We start from the raw sequence: 17395 nt of genomic DNA, 5'->3' as shown, positions 1-17395 counted from the left end.
GCATATTTCTTTAGGGCAAGAAATTAAGGATTATAAAAAACAAGGGAAAATAGATGTCTGTTGTCTGTTGGTTTAACAGAGATAGTCTATGCATGAGAATGTATATGTGACATGTACAAAAGAAATTTAATTATACTGTTCCAGGAAGCAAGCAGAGCAAAATAATATATATATAGGATAATATTTTTTTCACCCTTATTTGTTTGGATAAAAAGTGTATTATATTGCTTATGTTTTAGATAGAATTTTAAGATCAGGAGAGAGAGAACTGGGAAATTGACTTCTGGGGGCCTTATATGTACACATCTGGGGACTCTGTTCTTCCCATTGGAAGCTTTAGAATCAGTCACTATTGTTAGTAGAGAACATTATTATCATATTTAATGAGAAGTGCTTCATTTACATATAAATGATTTTAATTTAAGAAGTCTCTTTGGCATATATAACATCACTATTTTCCAAGTAGGGATTCACGAAACATCATTACATAAACATTTTAATATTTGAACTTGAGGTTTTTCTTATTTGTAAACAAAAACTTAACTCTCCTCAGTCCACAAGACAGAGCAGTGCCTGTCTTACTTGGATTTATTGAATATGAACACTTTTGCTAGCACTCTGGTATTCCTAAAGAAATGTTACTTCTGGCAGCATTTAAACTTACCAAGGAAAGTAAGACAATTTTAATTTATTAAAATTTATTTTAATATTATTGGAGACTTTTTAGACTTTCCCAAAGAGTTGTTAAAAAATCCAAAATCGAAATGTTAAGACCAGTTATTTAAATATTTCATTTGACTGTATCTGAAACTTTGGGCCAACTTAGAGAGCCCCTTACCTCACTCTCATTCACACTGAGTAATGATAAACAGGTATTTGATCTCTCTGTCTAGGTTGGGGCCATTCTTACTCGTTTCTGTGAGTCACCGCGTTATTTACTGAGTGGGGAAATCCAGCCCCTGGAGCTGGGTAAAAGGGGGGGTCAGGAGTCTCTTTGTTTTTTGGCCTCCTTTAAAATCTTGTTTCATTTTCCACCTGGAAATAGTTAAAAAATTAAAAGATTTGCTGTGAAAAAAATGTTTTTACCTGATCTAAGAGCTACAATCTGGGACAAGATCTAATGTCCTCCAGAATAGAAAGTTGAGCTTTGCTCTTTAATATGTAATATCTGACGGTTGGTTACTATAATATCTCCCTGAGTAAAATAAGAAAAGGAACAAAACTGAAAGGTTTTTTTTTTTCATTGAATTCTTACCCTCAGTGCAGAGATAATGAATGCTAAAGGGATCCTGCACATTCATTCCATTTGAACAAAATATGGTGGCTTGATATTTTTCAAGTGAGTGATGAGTATATTTGATTTATTCAGGTGGGCAGATCAACAGAAAGCCCTATTGACTTCGTGGTTACAGACACCATTTCTGGCAGTCAGAACAACGATGAAGCCCAGATCACACAAAGCACCATATCCAGGTTTGCCTGCAGAATTGTGTGTGATAGGAACGAACCTTATACAGCACGGATATTTGCAGCCGGATTTGACTCTTCCAAAAATATATTTCTTGGAGTAAGTAATGTTAACAAGTACATTGTTTTGAGAAAAACACCCATTTTTAACATATATAACATGTAACTGTGGCCAAAATATTGACCTAGCATGATACCTCTAGTTAGATTTTGAGATTTTTAGTGTTCAGATGGCCAGTTGGGAAAGCTGTTACTGAAAATCTGAAAATAATTAAGCCATTACTTGTTATTTGTTATATTAATTAAAATATGAACAATAATTTTTTAAAAATGTATATTAAAATTGTACTTAATATATTTATGGTAGATTTAAGGGGGTTTATTTCAGAAAGAAAAATAAAAGTCCAAATCTAGAATTAGCTAGCACTCAAAGGAAAATGTTAGCGAGTTATTCATTCATTCATTCAAAAAATTTTTATTGTTTGCAGTACTCCATATTGGTTGTTGCAGGTGTGATATCACAGAGAACAAAATGGATGAAAATTCTCTGCCTTATAAGGATTCCATATAAAAGAAACTCTAGTCTTGTAAATATTCAGTTTTAATATAGTTCCTTTTTGAATCAGGATATTTTAGCAGGAAAAAAAATGGCCTAAACAATAATGAAAATGTGTTATCCCATGTACCAAGAAGTGCCAAGGAATGTCAGCTACAGGATTGGTTAATTCAGTGGTACAGTGTGCCCTCTGCCTCCTTGGGCCCTTCAGCTTCCTCAGTTCTTACTATGACTGAGAGATGCCATGAGAAGATACCTTAAGATACCTGCATGTACCCTGCAGCATGACAAATTCAAGCCAAAGAAGGGGCACTGTTTCTTCCTCATCTCTTTTTTTTATTGTTTTTATTATTTTTTAAATAAATTTGACATGTAACGTTGTGTAAGTTTAAGGTGTACAGTGTGGTACTTTGATACATTTATGTATTGTAATGTTGCCAATGTAGCAATACTTACCACATTACATAATAATAGTACAATATTATTGTCTACATTTACCATGCTGTACATTAGATCTCTATGGCTTATTTACTACTCATTATAAGTTTGCACTCTTAAACACTATTACTCTTATCCCTCCCACTATCCCCTGGTAACCATCATTTTACTCTCTCTGTTACAGGTTTAACTTTTTTGATTCCATATATAATTGCATCATACGGTACTTGTCTTTTTCTGACATACCCCACTTAGCATAATGTTCTCAGCTTCATCCATTTTATCACAAATGGGAGGCTGTCCTCCTTTCTCATGGCTGGATAATATTCCATTGTGTATATGTACATCTTTTTTATCCATTCATCCATTAATGGGCATTTGGGTTGTTTCCATATTTTGGCTATTGTGAATAATGCTGTAGTAATCATTGGAGTGTCTGTATTTTGTCAAAATCCCGTTTTTATTTCCTTTGCACATTTACACAGAAGTGGAATTGCTGGATTGCATGATAATCTATTTTAAAAATTTTGAGGAACCTCCATATTATTTGCAGTAGTTGTTGGACTAATTTACATTCCCATTAACAATGCAGTTAATCTCATCAAAATATGTTCAACCTTGCACCAACTGTTTTTTTCATTTCCTTCTTTTATTTTCAAGAACTTTTTAAGTGATTTCTCTTGGTTTTACTGCCAGATTTGACAACATCAAGCCCTCAGGTAAATGTAACATGCCCTTGTATAAAACTAAGCATCAAAAGAAAAGCCAAATTATAGCTTTTTGAAGTAAAAAATGAAGAGGTCAGGCATAATGAGGAAAAGGGAGATCTGCATGTAATTGCAGTGCACACACACAAGGAGTAGTACCTACAGTGACCATTCCAGGCACAAAATGGAAACACAGCCACTCCCTACATTTTTTTCTAGTTTTATGGTTTCAGGAATTATGTTTAAATCTTTGATCCACTTAAAGTTAATCTTTGTGAGTAGCATGAGATGAGGTCCAGTTTCATTTTTCTGCATGTGTTTCGACAGTTTTCTCAGCACTGTTTGTTGAAGAGACTATTCTTTCCTCTTTGGGTGTTCTTAGCTCACTTGAATAGTGTTAGTTGACCATATATACCAGGATTTAATTCTGGGCTTTCTATGCTTTTCCATTGATTAGTGTGTCTATTTTTGTACCAGTACCACACTGTTTTTTTTTATAGCTTTGTAGTATACTTTGAAATCTGGAAGCATGGTACCACTGTCTTTGTTCTTTTTTCTCAGAATTGCTTTTGGCTATTCAAGATATTTTGTGATTGCACACACATTTCAGGATTGTTCTATTTCTGTGAAGAATGCCTTGGTATTTTGATGGGGTTTGCATTGAATTTGTAGATAGCTTTGAGTAGTATACCATTTTAACAATATTAATTCTTCTGATCCATGAACATTTGTTTTCATCTTCATTTTCTTTCAACAAAGTCTTGTAGTTTTCATTGTATGGGTCTTTTTATATTTCCTTTGTTAAATTTATTCCTAAGTATTTTATTGTTTTTAATACTATTAAGAATGGAGTAGTTTATTTCTTTTTCAGATGTTTCATCATTAGTGTAAAGGAATGCAATTGATTTCTCTATGTTAATTTTGTATCCCTCTACTGAAATTGTTGATTAAATTTCAACCATTTCTGAGTGATTCTTTGGAGTTTTCCATATATAAGGTCTTATCAGCAAATGGTAACAGTTTTACTTTTTCCTTTCTGATTTGCATGCCTTTCATTTATTTTTCTTGCCCAATTGATCTAGCTAGGACTTCCAGTACTGTATTGATTAGGAGTGGTAAGATTAGACATCCTTGTCTTGTTCCTGATATTAGATGAAACACTTTCAATTTTTCCCCATTGAATATGTTAGCTGTAGGTTTGTTATATATGGCCTTTATCATGTTGAGGGTATGTTCCTTCTATGCCCAGTCTGTCAAGGGTTTTTATCATGAAAGGATGTTGTGTTTTGTCAAAATCTTTTTCTGTATCATTGATATGAACATGTGATTTTTCTCTTTGTTTTGATATATTTATTGGTTTGCACATGTTGAACCATCCTTGCATCCCAGGGATAAATCCCACAATATCCAGGGATGTCATGGATATAAGGACATTAAGGATTTAGGAAGGATTCGTGGTTTATAACACTTCTAATGTGTTATTGAATCCAGTTTGCTAATTTTTTTAAAGCATTTCTGCATCTATATTCATCAGGGATATTGGTCTAGAGTTTTCTTGTGGTATCCTTATCTGGGTTTGATATGAAAGTAATGCTGGCCTTGTAAAATTAGTTTGAAAGTGTTCCTACATCCTTGATAGTTTGGAAAAGTTTGAAGAGAATTGGTGTTAATTCTTCTTTAAATGTTTGGTAGATTTCTCCAGGGAAGCCATCAGGTCCTGGAGTTTTCTCTGACAGTTTTTTGATCACTGATTCAATCTCTTCACTCATTATTGGTCTGTTTAGATTTTCTCTCTCTTCCTAACTCAGTCTTGTTAAGATGTGTGTTTCTAGAAATGGTATCCCTTTCTTCTAGGTTATATAATTTGTTGGCGTATAATTGCTCATAGCAGTCTCTTTATGATTCAGTATATTTCTGTAGTGCCAATTGTAATGCATTGTAATGCCTCCTCTTTCATTTCTAATTTTATTTATTTGGGTCTTTTTTTTTTCTTAGCTAGCTAAAGGTCTGTCAATTTCATTTATCTTTTTGAAGAACCAGCTTTTAGTCTTGATTCTTTCTATTGTTTTTCTGCTCTCTTTCATTTATTTCCACCCTGATCTTTATATTTCCTTCCTTCTCCTAACTTTGGGTTTAATTTGTTCTTCTTTTTCTAGTTCCTTAAGGGGTTAAGTTATGTTATTTATTTGAGATTGTTTTGCTTCCTTAATATATGCAATTATTACTCTAAACATTTCTTTAAGAACTACTTTTGTTGAGTCCCACAACATTGGAGATGTTGCATTTCTGTTTTCATTTGTTTCAAGACAATTTTTTATTTCCCTTTTTATTTCTTCTCTGACCCAGTAGTTGTGTATAACTGTGTTCAGTTTTCATATATTTGATGATCTCATATTCCTCTTACTGATTTCATACCACTGTGTTCAGAGAAAGATAGTATGATTTCAGTCTTCTTAAATTTGCTGAGATTTGTTATGTAGCCTATCATACAGCCTGCCCTGGAGAGTGTCCCATGTGCACTCGAAAAGAATTTGTATTCTTGTGCTGTTGGATGGGATGTTCTGTAGATGTCTAGTAAATCCATTTGTAATAAAGTGTGGTTCAATTCCACTGTTCCCTAGTTTATGTTCTGTATGGACGATCTATCCACTACTGATAGTAGGGCACTGAAGTCCCCTACAATTATTGTATAGTTGTCTATTTCTCCCTTAGATCTGTTTTTATTTGCCTAATATAATTAAGTGCTTGGGTGTTGAGGCATGTACATTTATGATTGTCATATCATTTTGATGTACTGACCTCATTATCACTCTATAAGGACATTCTTTGCCTTTTGTTAGCCTTCTTTGGCTTGAAGTTTATTTTGTCTGCTCTAGGTATGACTATACCTCCCTTCTTGTGAATTCCATTTGCTTGGAATATCTTCCATCCTTTCTGCTTGAGCCTTAAGTTTCTTTGAGTTGAGATGAGTCTCCCATAGGCAGCATATAGTTGTGTCTTGTGTTTTATCCATTCAGCTACTCTGTTCCTTTTGATTGGTGAATTTAATCCATTTACATTTAAGTTGATTACTAATATGCAAGCATTGACTACTGCCATCTTATCACTTGCCTTTTGGTTAGTTTGTCTCTCCATTGTTTCTTTTTCCAAAAATGTCTGTCCTGCCATTATATCAAGCTTCCTTTGCCTTCCATCTTTGAAGATATAAACATTGATTTATATGAAAACACAGTGGCCACAACATGTTAGCTTAACAATTTTTGAAATTTTGTATTTCAATAAAAATTCTTTTTTTCCTTCTTCCTTCTATATACTTCCCAGATAATGAGTGTATATAAAGCATTTGTACGTATAAAGGATGACGACATTGCACAAATAGAAATGAAGAGTACATAGTAGATTCCTGTAATCTCCTGAGGGATTTTAAAACAATCTCTGAGGGAGAGGCCAAGCCATCAGGATCTTTTCTTCCTTTCTGTTTTTAGGCTTCTGAGATGAATATAATATCTTCTCAGATGAATGCATATCCAGGGATAAGTCATTCATCCATTTTAGCACTTCTTTCATATTGTTGGAATAATTGCATATTTTGTCTTTTTGATTATTAGCTTTAAATAGGAAATGAAAATACATCACTTTTCTCTGCTCCTACCTAATATTTTAAAGAGATTATAGAATCCCTTCGTTTTAAGTACTTTTTCTGTTCTGTGGTCTGCTCTCTAGGAAAAAGCAGCAAAATGGAAAAATCCCGATGGCCACATGGATGGGCTCACTACTAATGGTGTCCTGGTGATGCATCCAAGAGGGGGCTTCACTGAGGAGTCCCAGCCTGGCGTTTGGCGGGAGATCTCTGTCTGTGGAGATGTGTACACCTTGAGAGAAACCAGGTCGGCCCAGCAAAGGGGAAAGCTGGTGAGTAGACTTCACTCTGGAAAATGTACTATACTATAAAAATTAACTTAAGGCCTGTCATTTTCTTCCTCTGAAATTCAAAACCTTAGTACAGGTGCAAGTGCTATGTACCACTGACCCAGGAGAATGAGAATTCTATAGTTACTTACAAAAGTAAGAGGGAAATGAGCTTATTGCCTTTAATGTGATTAAGCTTTTCCCATGGTAGAAGAAAATTATCTTTTTTTTCCTTACTTCAAGAGCATAATCTTTCATGATATACTTCACCACAAATTGTACTTAAATTCACTTTAAGAAGAGTGAATATATTTTTAGTGTAAAACTTTGCTTATTTAGAAAAATCCTGAACAGCCCAAGACTAATAAAAATTATGAATTACAGAATTATAGAGTAGACTTCCTGGAACTAAAAGATAACCAAGTTAGCTTTTCTTGAGTTCATAGTAAGAAATAAATGCATATTCCCTATATAATTAATTCACCAAATCATAGCTAAAGCTTTTTACCTGAAATAATTCATATGGTACATTGACTTGACATGTTAATATTTTCCTATAAATATTACTACTTATCCCAAATGCTATAAAGCAGTTGGTTTTTTAACCCTTTCTCCTATGGAGAACAATTACAATCCCTTCAATGAGAAGCTTAGGGTTTCTGATCTTGAACAGACCAAAGGTTCTCAGTGAACTTTCCACTCTGGTAATTCTAATTAATTGCTAGGTAGAAGTTAGACTAAGAGAGAACTAAAGTTTTCTTCAAAACCCCCATAGAAAAGCACATAGTGATCTAACATTTTTCAGCAAGATGATAACTACATATTTCTAAGAGAGAAAAAATGGTGGACTGTTTTACTAACCTGGTTTGCTATTCTCTACTGGATGTTTATTTTTGGAGCATTGTTATTTTTATTTCTATTTTACACCATTATTGAGCTAATGATACAGCCTCTGCATTTTATAGTAAAGCCCAGCCTTGGAGCATCATGACAGAGTGAATATAAGAAGCACTTTCTAAGAAAAGCTAAGCTAACTCAATAAACTTGGTTTAAATGCTTTTCAGGAGATTGTAAATAGAAAAGAGAATGTGAAACCAGTTTTTCCAAATAACTTTTTGTTTGTGATTCTAAGACGATTTTATGCAAAACTGACCTAGGTTGGCCAAACTGTTATTAATCATTTGAATAGCAACGGTAAAAGGTGAGTAAATGCTTGCTGGGTGCAGGCACTGAATTAGCTCATTTAATGTACACAGAAACCTTGTCAGGGAAGTGAAATCATCCTCAGTTGATGGATGAGGAAGGTGTGGCACAGAGAACTTAAATATTGCCCAATGCCATGGAGTTAGGAGGTGGCAGCACATGAGATTGAGACTCAGGGCTTCCTGATTCAGGGTCTGGACTCTACACTGGTACTCAGTACCATCTTGTGGGGAGTAACACCTGGGTGTCACCTGAGACTGTTTACACAGGAGCATTGGCCTCCCAGGGTCGCTGTGAAGTGTACATGGGAATCCACCAAGGACTGGTTGTCCAGGAGGGCACATCACAGGATGAGTGTTACCTGCCTGGCGATTGTGCATTGACTTAGCTCAGGCAGCTGTGTGAGCCAGAGAAGGTTATGGTGTTACTGAAAAGAACTCCAGGAAGAGCTTGTGTTAATGGGTTGCATTATAGACTAATTTTGGAGTTAGTCCCTTAGATTACATAAAGTTGTGTTGTTCTGTTTGATAGTGTATGGTTGACCTGGCCAACAATAAAGGTTTCCAGGCTTCTGTCAATCTGATCTTGGGTTTGTGGGAGATACTGTGGGGATGAAAGGACCCATCCTCCCCTGGACCCCCACCCCCTGTTTACCTGGAAAACAGTTTGTCCAAGTTGAAAACCTACTGATTCTTTGAGCTTCTGTTTCAGTTTATGACACTTTGTCCCTGTACATGTTGCTAGTAGCATTTGATATAAATTTTGTCTATCTGGAGATTAGATTTTGGGAGCAGTCTCTGGCAGTACTCTTTTGCAATTCATCATAAAAGTTTGGAGAATACAGTGATCTTCTAGAAGTCCAGATGTTTGTTTTTTATTAAAGTAGTAGATGCCTCCTCAGTGTGAAGCTAGTGCTGATAAAAGGTTTTGTATTAATATTTTACTCAGCATTAAATGTGAATTGTTAACAGCAAATTGCCATGGTCTCATCATTGCACCAAGTGTGATAGAGCCTTGGTACTTTGTATTTGATGAACGTAATTAATTAAATGTGGAGGATATGCCTTTCCAGGAGCTTAACCCCCTGAATAAAAACAAAAAACAAAACAGGCAGATAAACTTTGAATTCTGTCCTATTCCTTTATCTTGTTGATAACACTTTATAATATTGCTGAGACAGACCATAGACCCAAATTTGTGATAAGGTATTTTTACCAAGAACTTCCCTGTAGGAAGGAAAGAAAGGGCTGTTCCACAGGATGGCCACTACCAGATCCCACTTTCTCACCACATCAGAGTTCTCGGCACAGGTGCGGGCTGAGATGAGACCTTCTCTGAGAGTGACCTGTGGTCAGAAGGGAAGGGAGCCTCAGGATGCACTGTCAGGTCAGGGTACCAGACAGGAGACCATGGGGTACTCAGTGCGGGCATGGGGTGAGGAGGGAACTTCAGACTTTAAAAAGGCCACTTGAAAGGGCTCAGGGTCACATGTTTGTCCTTTACAAGAGTACGCTTTATCATTTTCTTGGGACCTTAACTTTTTTTAACTAGCAATATTTGGTTCTTTATTATTAGGGAGGGGCTGCCTTCTTCATTAAAGGAAAACTCCAGGCAAAGTGACATCCGAGTGAGACCTGAATGATGGGGCAGAGTTTCCCAGTCCAGTGGGGTGGGGGTGGGAGTTTTTCAGACTTGGGCTGGGTGTGCTGTGACAGAGAATACTAGAAAGAGGGCACTTGTGAATGTGTCTGTGGGCATTCCAAGGGCATGCATACAGGCTCAAACACGGCACCCTCGGCGTAGGGTGGCCTTCATTCATGCTCATGTCAACTGGCCGCACAGTGAATGAACTTGTAAGTTTGAGCTTGATCCTGAGGACAGTGAAGAGCCAGCCAAGTCCCTTGAGCCAAAGAATGACACAATTTCTCTCCTCCCACACATACCTCTCTCTTCCCTTTACACAGTTCTTTTCCTCTGCCCCAGCCTTGGTGGGCTGTGCTCCTGGCTCTGTCCTTGGCCTTCTCTGCCACCATGCCCAGGACACTGCCTGGGCAGTCTCACCCACTTGCGGGGCTTCTCCTCAGTGATAAATCCCAGACATGCTTCCCTAAGCCAGGTCTGTCACCCAAGCTGCAGTCACGTGTGCCTTCTGTGCATTACCACCTCTCACACTGCACAACCCTCTGATTCTATACCCCCAAACCAGACTAACTGTCTTTTCCTCAAATCTGTCATTTTTCCAATATTCCCTATTGGTGGGAAGCCCCATTCTTTATACACAGGAAAGCCAAATACATAAAAGTGTTTTTTCCTCAAATCAGGAGCTAAGGGCTGCCAGGTCCAATTCCTCCTGTTCAGTACCTGTCCTCTTGTCTGTTACCACTGGTACTTTTTGTCAGGGTGCACTGGAGACAGAACCTCTGTGTCTCCTCACCTCTCGTCTTACACCCATCCAACCCATTCTTCACACTTCTGGATATGACCTTTTGGAAAGGCAAACCTGTTCTTCTATAGCTGCCTAAAACTCACCACTGATCCCCTTTGGGTACATGAAGCCAAAATTCCAGCCAGAGTCTCTTGCTCTGCCCCCCAACATCTGGGCTCCATCCAGCCATTTTCAGCTGTCTGTTGAACCTTTCGAACTCCTTGTTGCCCCTTCAATGCACATGCCTTCTTGTGCCTCTTTCTGGTGTGTCTTCTGTCCCACACACTGACTCCTAACATCTTTTTCAAATCTCTGTTCAAGGGAAACCCTTCTTAAAAACCATTTCTGACCTACTATCATCATCAAAGGAATAGCAAACATTAACTAGTGCTTACTGCATGCCAGACAATGTTTTAAGAAAGTTATTCGTATTACCTTATTTAACCTTCACAGTCTCCTTATCTCACTTTGCAGAAGGGGAAACTGAGGCATGGGGTGCTTAAGTAATTGCCCAAGGTCATAGAAGCCAATAAGTGACAGGGCCGGGATTCAAACCAGAGCAGGAAGCTTGGGAGCCCATGCTCTGCTCCCCTGTGGTGATGTGGCCTCACACAGCCCCTTCAGCACCTCATTGACCTTCGCTGGCTCCAGGCTCCAGGATGTCTGCGTCCTGCTACTAGAGAACATGACTCTTCAGGATGAAGGCGAAGTTTTATAGAACTTGTACCTGCAGAACTTAGAACACTTGTGGCACGTGGAGGTAGTGATCTCATTCCTGTTGACCATGTTTAGCTGTACTTCTCGTCAACTCTAATCAGTCCTGTAAGCACATGGTGTACAGGGCACAGCCAACCTTTAAAAATGAAGGCTGACCATGAACACTTCTGCTCCAACCCTTAGGAATTAAGGGTAAATGATGGATCGTATGAACTAAGGGTCAGCGGAGGTGTCATTGAACCACTTCTGCAGTTACTGCTGGTTCCACAAGGGTCTTCTGGATTGGCTCTGTTTCAGGTGAATGAGCCTTCCCTGGATAGGCCAGCAGGCCATTTCCTGTCCCTTGAGATCAAGGAGTAACTGTGTTATTGAGGAAAAATAAGACTTTAAGGAGATTTGTGAAGTTTATTAAAATAACCACTACATTCATGGAACAGGTAAAGCTAGATATATTTGCACTGAGGACTTTGTGTATATCGTATGTGTATTAAATCCAGTGTTCAAATAAAAGATGAGTCTCGGGGAGGCTAAGTTACTCCCTGAGTCCTGTTTTTTAGAGGCAATGGAATAAACTGTTTCCCTGTGTTTACTTGAAAGATGATTTTTGTTTATTTTGAGAGGAAGGAATGTTGGCATAATTTGCTGAATTTTGCTTTTAAAGGCATGTCTGTCAAACTTGTAGGTGGAAAGCGAGACCAACGTCCTGCAGGATGGCTCCCTCATTGACCTGTGTGGGGCCACTCTTCTCTGGAGAACAGCTGATGGCCTTTTCCACGCTCCAACTCAGAAACACATTGAAGCCCTCCGTCAGGAGATCAATGCCGCCCGGCCGCAGTGTCCTGTGGGGCTCAATACCTTGGCCTTCCCCAGCATCAACAGGAAAGAGGTGGTAGAGGAGAAGCAGCCCTGGGCATACCTCAGCTGTGGCCATGTGCACGGGTACCACAACTGGGGTCATCGGAGCGACACTGAGGCCAACGAGAGGGAGTGTCCCATGTGCAGAACTGTGGGCCCCTACGTACCTCTCTGGCTTGGCTGCGAGGCAGGGTTTTATGTAGATGCAGGACCACCAACTCATGCTTTTACACCTTGTGGACACGTTTGCTCAGAGAAGTCTGCAAAATATTGGTCTCAGATTCCGTTGCCTCATGGAACTCACGCATTTCATGCTGCCTGCCCTTTCTGTGCCACACAGTTGGCTGGGGAACAGAACTGCATCAAATTAATTTTCCAAGGGCCAGTTGACTGATGCCCTTAACAGCCACCTACAATTTAATTAACAAGTTACTGTGAAGATTTTGCCACTAACTCTAGATTTTACCTTTTTATAATGCTGTTTATTAATGGAGGGGATCCTAAGGCTGGGAAAAAAGATGGGGCACAGTGATGAAATATGCCAGGAACAGAAGATGCCAGTGGTGTGTTGCATGCTCAGAACAGCAGCATTGTCATTGAAATCTGCTTGATTAAACCATAATGTCTTTGTAGTGATTGGATTTAAAATGCCGTGCTTTTATTTTAACCTTGGATTTTTAAACAAGTGTTTTCTTTGTAAATTCAGACAAGACTTTAAATCTTATTTTACCACTGTAGAAAAAATTTATTCAAAAGTTGTTGGCTCTTAATGTGCAACCTTCCGTGCTGTGTGATGTAAGTGTAACTGAAAGACATGCAGTGTCTGGAAGTACTTGATATAGGCTAGAATCTGACCAAAACCAAAGGAGCGGCCCTATAATATGTGGTTGGTGCACAAGATATAACCTTAGGCACAGGCGGTTATTTTAAAATCTGGGGGTTTTTTTGGATTTATTTTTCTTGGGGGGAGATTAGAGCATTCATATGCTGTCATGTTTTCTTCTTTTAGCTTCAGCGAAAAAGAATTACTTTATACACACATCCATCAAATACCTTAACATTTCAAACAAAGAATCTTCCATAACTTTTTAGCCGGCCTTTTGTGACTTCTGTCTAATATGGTCTTTCCCTGATATGCACCTTGTGTGGTTAAAACTGTTGGATTCAAATGTAGCACCTCTTAAAAATTCATTAACTGTGGGTGATTACTTCAGCAGAAACCTGGCTTAGGTACTATAAGCTCAAGTTTATTTATTTGCTTACTGAATTGTTTAAGATTTAAGAGTGATTAAAAATCAGATTTTACTTTTCAGAATCACTTGTGGGGGTTTCATAAGGTTTTTTTCTTTCTTAAGAAAGGCAAAATTCTGCAAGCCTAAAGCAACATGACACAATGGTACAGTCGTTTTTGTTCACTCCCTTTCTGCCATCTGTCACCTTCCCTTGCAGCTTATGGAGCCTTGTAAGTTTTGAAAATGTTTGCAAATCAAACTAATTTTAAATGTGATCATTAGATATACACAACACCAAGTGGTACATCTGCAGAGATAATTTGAAATTCCTGATTTCAAGAGAGCAAATGAGTGTTTACTGAGGAATAATTAAATCAGAATTTCATATGAGCTCCACCATCCCTCTCTGTTAGTTTCATTTCATTTGGAATAATAATTCTTGGATGCTCATTCTCTGTGCTTGGTACCAGTAGTATTACTCTTCCAGAATATAAAGATCCTTTAGGACATGAGACTGCCAGGGCTGGCTGAGAGGGAGTAGATCTCCACCATGTGGGGCAAGTATATATTTAAACTAACAGCCTCATAAATCAACCATTGCACATCTGTCCTACATTTTTTAACCTCCATAAAGATATATAATTTATATGATTCTGATATACCGTATCCATATTTGAATTGGTTTTTCTGTGTTTTGCTTACCAGCAAATATTTTGCTTATTTTCAATTGTTCTAACCCATTTTGAATGTCCTTTCCCTTAAAGTGATAAGATATATTACTCTTGATTGCCACTGCTTAATTTGACTTAGTACATAAAATGTTCAGCCTCTCCATGTTAAAGTAGCTTTACTTTCAGTGGAGATTACTGTTTAGGATGAGGCATTTTTGTTCTGGCAATTTTAAGTGATGTGAAAATCCAACAACAGTCCCTTCATTGGCATCTTACCTACCTGCAGGCAGAAAATGAAAGAGAGCCATGGAGTTGCCTAGAAGACATCGGATGCCTTTTGATCTAGCCAGTCTCCAGTGGTTAGCTTTTACTGACAGCCTCTCTTTTCAGCCTTTGCTGCTTGGGGTTCCACAGTGATAAAGGCAGCACAGGGTCCCTTTTCTTGCTGTCTGGGTTTAAGGAGACTTGATACCCTAAAAGCGTCCTGTGAGGTAAATAAATGGTCTTGCATCTAGAAAGGCTGGATTTTACCTAGCAAAAACATTTTTTTTTTCAGGAAAGTTATCATTTAATTCCCTTTCAAGGACTATTGTAGCTCAAGGTCTATAGTTCTACATGCAACATACACCCCAAAATATAGTTACCTTCCAACCTGAAAAGTTACTGACTTTCAGTAAACTCAGATAGCTAAGTTGTAATTTGGCTAATAAATTCCCAAGCTCTTGGAAGGGGTACAGAGTACGGGTACTGCCCTCTATCAGCGCCTCTTTTCCTTGACTTCCAAGTGAGGTCCCCTCGCACCTTACCTAAGGCACCACATGGAGGTGGCAAATCTGCAGAAAAGAACCCGTGTTCATCTTGGCCATTTCCAGGAAGATCCCCTTGTAATTTGGCTAATGAGTTTTTTTTTCCGGAGGTGAGAGCAATTTAGTTTGTAAGAATAAAGAACTCTACAGTTCAGAACAAGTGATTTCTCAGAGGTCACTTCTGTTTTTATGTCTTGCTGCCGTCACACTGAAGAGTGAGTCCCACTCCCCTTCGTGTACACATAAGAAATTGCTGACCAGTTATCTTGATCTCAGCCTGACCAAAATGCCTTTTGTGAATAGGTTTCCAGAAGTGAAGCCCCAGCAATGTATTCCCATAGATACTATTTTTTTCAGTTTATGTCACTTTACTACCAAAAAAAAAAAGAAAAATTCAGAGCGGATGGATACAACTCTGAATATTTTTCTAGTCTGGAATTTTTTTATTATTAATAATCAATGGTGCCAGGTCACGCATGTTACAAATTCAACATTCCCCTTATTTGGTTCCTCTTTCTGCAAAAAGGGCTACAGTTCACACTGCAGAGTAAGTATTAAGTTTCCTGGGTTTGTGAGTTTCTTTTTTTCTAACTGTGGCCCCCCAAAATTTTTAATTTTAATATAAATAGCATATATATCATTCCTCAATACTTAATTATAGGGTTTGGTACCTTTGTGCCTCAGGGAAGCCATGTGGTATAACTGGTTATAAAATTCCAGGGTTAGGGTTTAAAGAAAGGAGAAAGCCATTGGAAAACTGAAGGGCTCCGTTAAGGAGACTAATGAATCTGGATGCAGAAATATGCCAGGAACTGGTATACATGATTGTAGTAGAATTTATTTCGAGTATCAGTAGGGAAGTTATTACATATACTGTATTAGGAAAGTCGAGGAGAACTCTTTTCTTCATAAAGCTTCAATGCTTTATTTTTGCTTACATGAACTCAAACCCCTGCTATTTGAGAGCTCAGTATTGTTATTTGGCACTTTTGAGAGTTTAAAAGGAGTATGTTTTCTCCTCAATTTAACATAGGTTACAGGATCATTACCTACAGTTCCATATTTCAACCAACTTCTTTTTTAAAGCCATTCTCTTCTTTGGATTTGCATGGAAGGATGTGTGATCACAACATTGTTAATGCTGAGAACTAGGAATCTTCATGCGATCTTGTTTTCTAATGGTGGAATTTCTGATAGACAAACCACAGAACCTTCATTGTAAGCCAGACCCAGCTCTGTTCCCTTGGCTGTCAATCTTATATCTCCATGATTTAGCCTTCATCGGCTGAGGGCCCAACATTCCTCCTTCAGTGCTGGCAATAGAGCACAGCTCTATTATCATTTTTTTAGGACCCAGTCAAAGGCCAATGAGACAACTTCAGGATGTTTTTAAAAGAATGCAAGCATTATTGAAGTAGTAAAACAAAAGAAGGTTCAGTATTTCTTTTTAGTAAAACTTACATCCTCTCAAGTAAATTTTCATCCTGTGAAGAATTTATAGAGGAAGATAAGGAAAAGCAAATATTTTTCCAGTTCTACTTAACTGTTTCTAAACAAAAAAAGTTGATGAAGGGAAGTTGTTCCTTTTAACTGAGATGACAGATTGTTTTTCTGTACTACATAGTCTAGAAGTTAAGAGGGTGGTCATATTTACCATGTATAGTGTTAAAAGCAGTTAAATTTTATGGATATATTTGTAAAACTGTTCTTTTATATTTCATGTCAAATTGAAAAGTTTATTTCTTCACTATTGTACCTGTGGAAATACAAGCCATTTTACAGGAAAAATCTTCAAAAACTATTAAATGGATCTCAGTATGTTTGTGAATCATTGTCTTCAGACTCTGTGGCTATCATTGGGTTCATCAGGACACTCAGGAAGCTGATACAAAACTAGTCTTGATTTTTGCATTTCTCAAACTTCCAAATTGATCCCAGTTGATCTTACTGTTTAATATTCTGCACAATATATGTTTAAATCTGGATTCTGAAAATTCCCTTAATTTTTTTATTTAAAAAATTTCTTTGGTGTTTATATTACTATTTCTTGTGACATTACATCACTGTCAAATAAATCTAAATTCTAGGAAAATTTAATCTGGTTTATAGAATTAATGGATTTCCTTCATGAGCATTATAGTCATATTGCTACTTCTCTGACAATACTCATTCAGTTTCAACAAAAGGATTGTGTGTAAGCCTTCAAGCCTTAAACTAATGTCTTTCATAAGAAAATATATGTATTTGGCTTTTTTCATCACATTGATATTCAAGAATCTTAGCATTGAAATAGATTTTAGAGAAATAGATTTTTCATTCCCCCAAAACAACCACGCATTTATATAGGTTTTTATTTCAGGAGTTAAGTGTTCCAGTACTTTGTCAAAGCTAGTAAGATGCTATGAATTT

At 37.5% G+C, this 17395-nt stretch overlaps 1 protein-coding gene across 2 annotated transcripts in view; it reads left to right on the top strand.

Annotated features, from left to right (window-relative positions):
- Positions 1-16814, top strand: part of PELI2 (pellino E3 ubiquitin protein ligase family member 2) — a 207435-nt gene extending 190621 nt beyond the window's left edge. For both annotated transcript variants that reach the window (XM_036918612.2, XM_036918601.2), the window contains 3 exons: positions 1370-1567; positions 6892-7080; positions 12105-16814. In XM_036918612.2, coding sequence (XP_036774507.1) covers positions 1370-1567; positions 6892-7080; positions 12105-12671 — 954 coding nt within the window. In that variant the 3' untranslated portion in view covers positions 12672-16814. The remainder of the gene's footprint in view (positions 1-1369; positions 1568-6891; positions 7081-12104) is intronic.
- Positions 16815-17395: the final 581 nt, after the last annotated feature.

Source organism: Manis pentadactyla, chromosome 11 (genome assembly GCF_030020395.1).
Source record: "Manis pentadactyla isolate mManPen7 chromosome 11, mManPen7.hap1, whole genome shotgun sequence".
Classification (NCBI taxonomy): domain Eukaryota; kingdom Metazoa; phylum Chordata; class Mammalia; order Pholidota; family Manidae; genus Manis; species Manis pentadactyla.
This window is presented reverse-complemented; position numbering and strand designations above follow the sequence as displayed.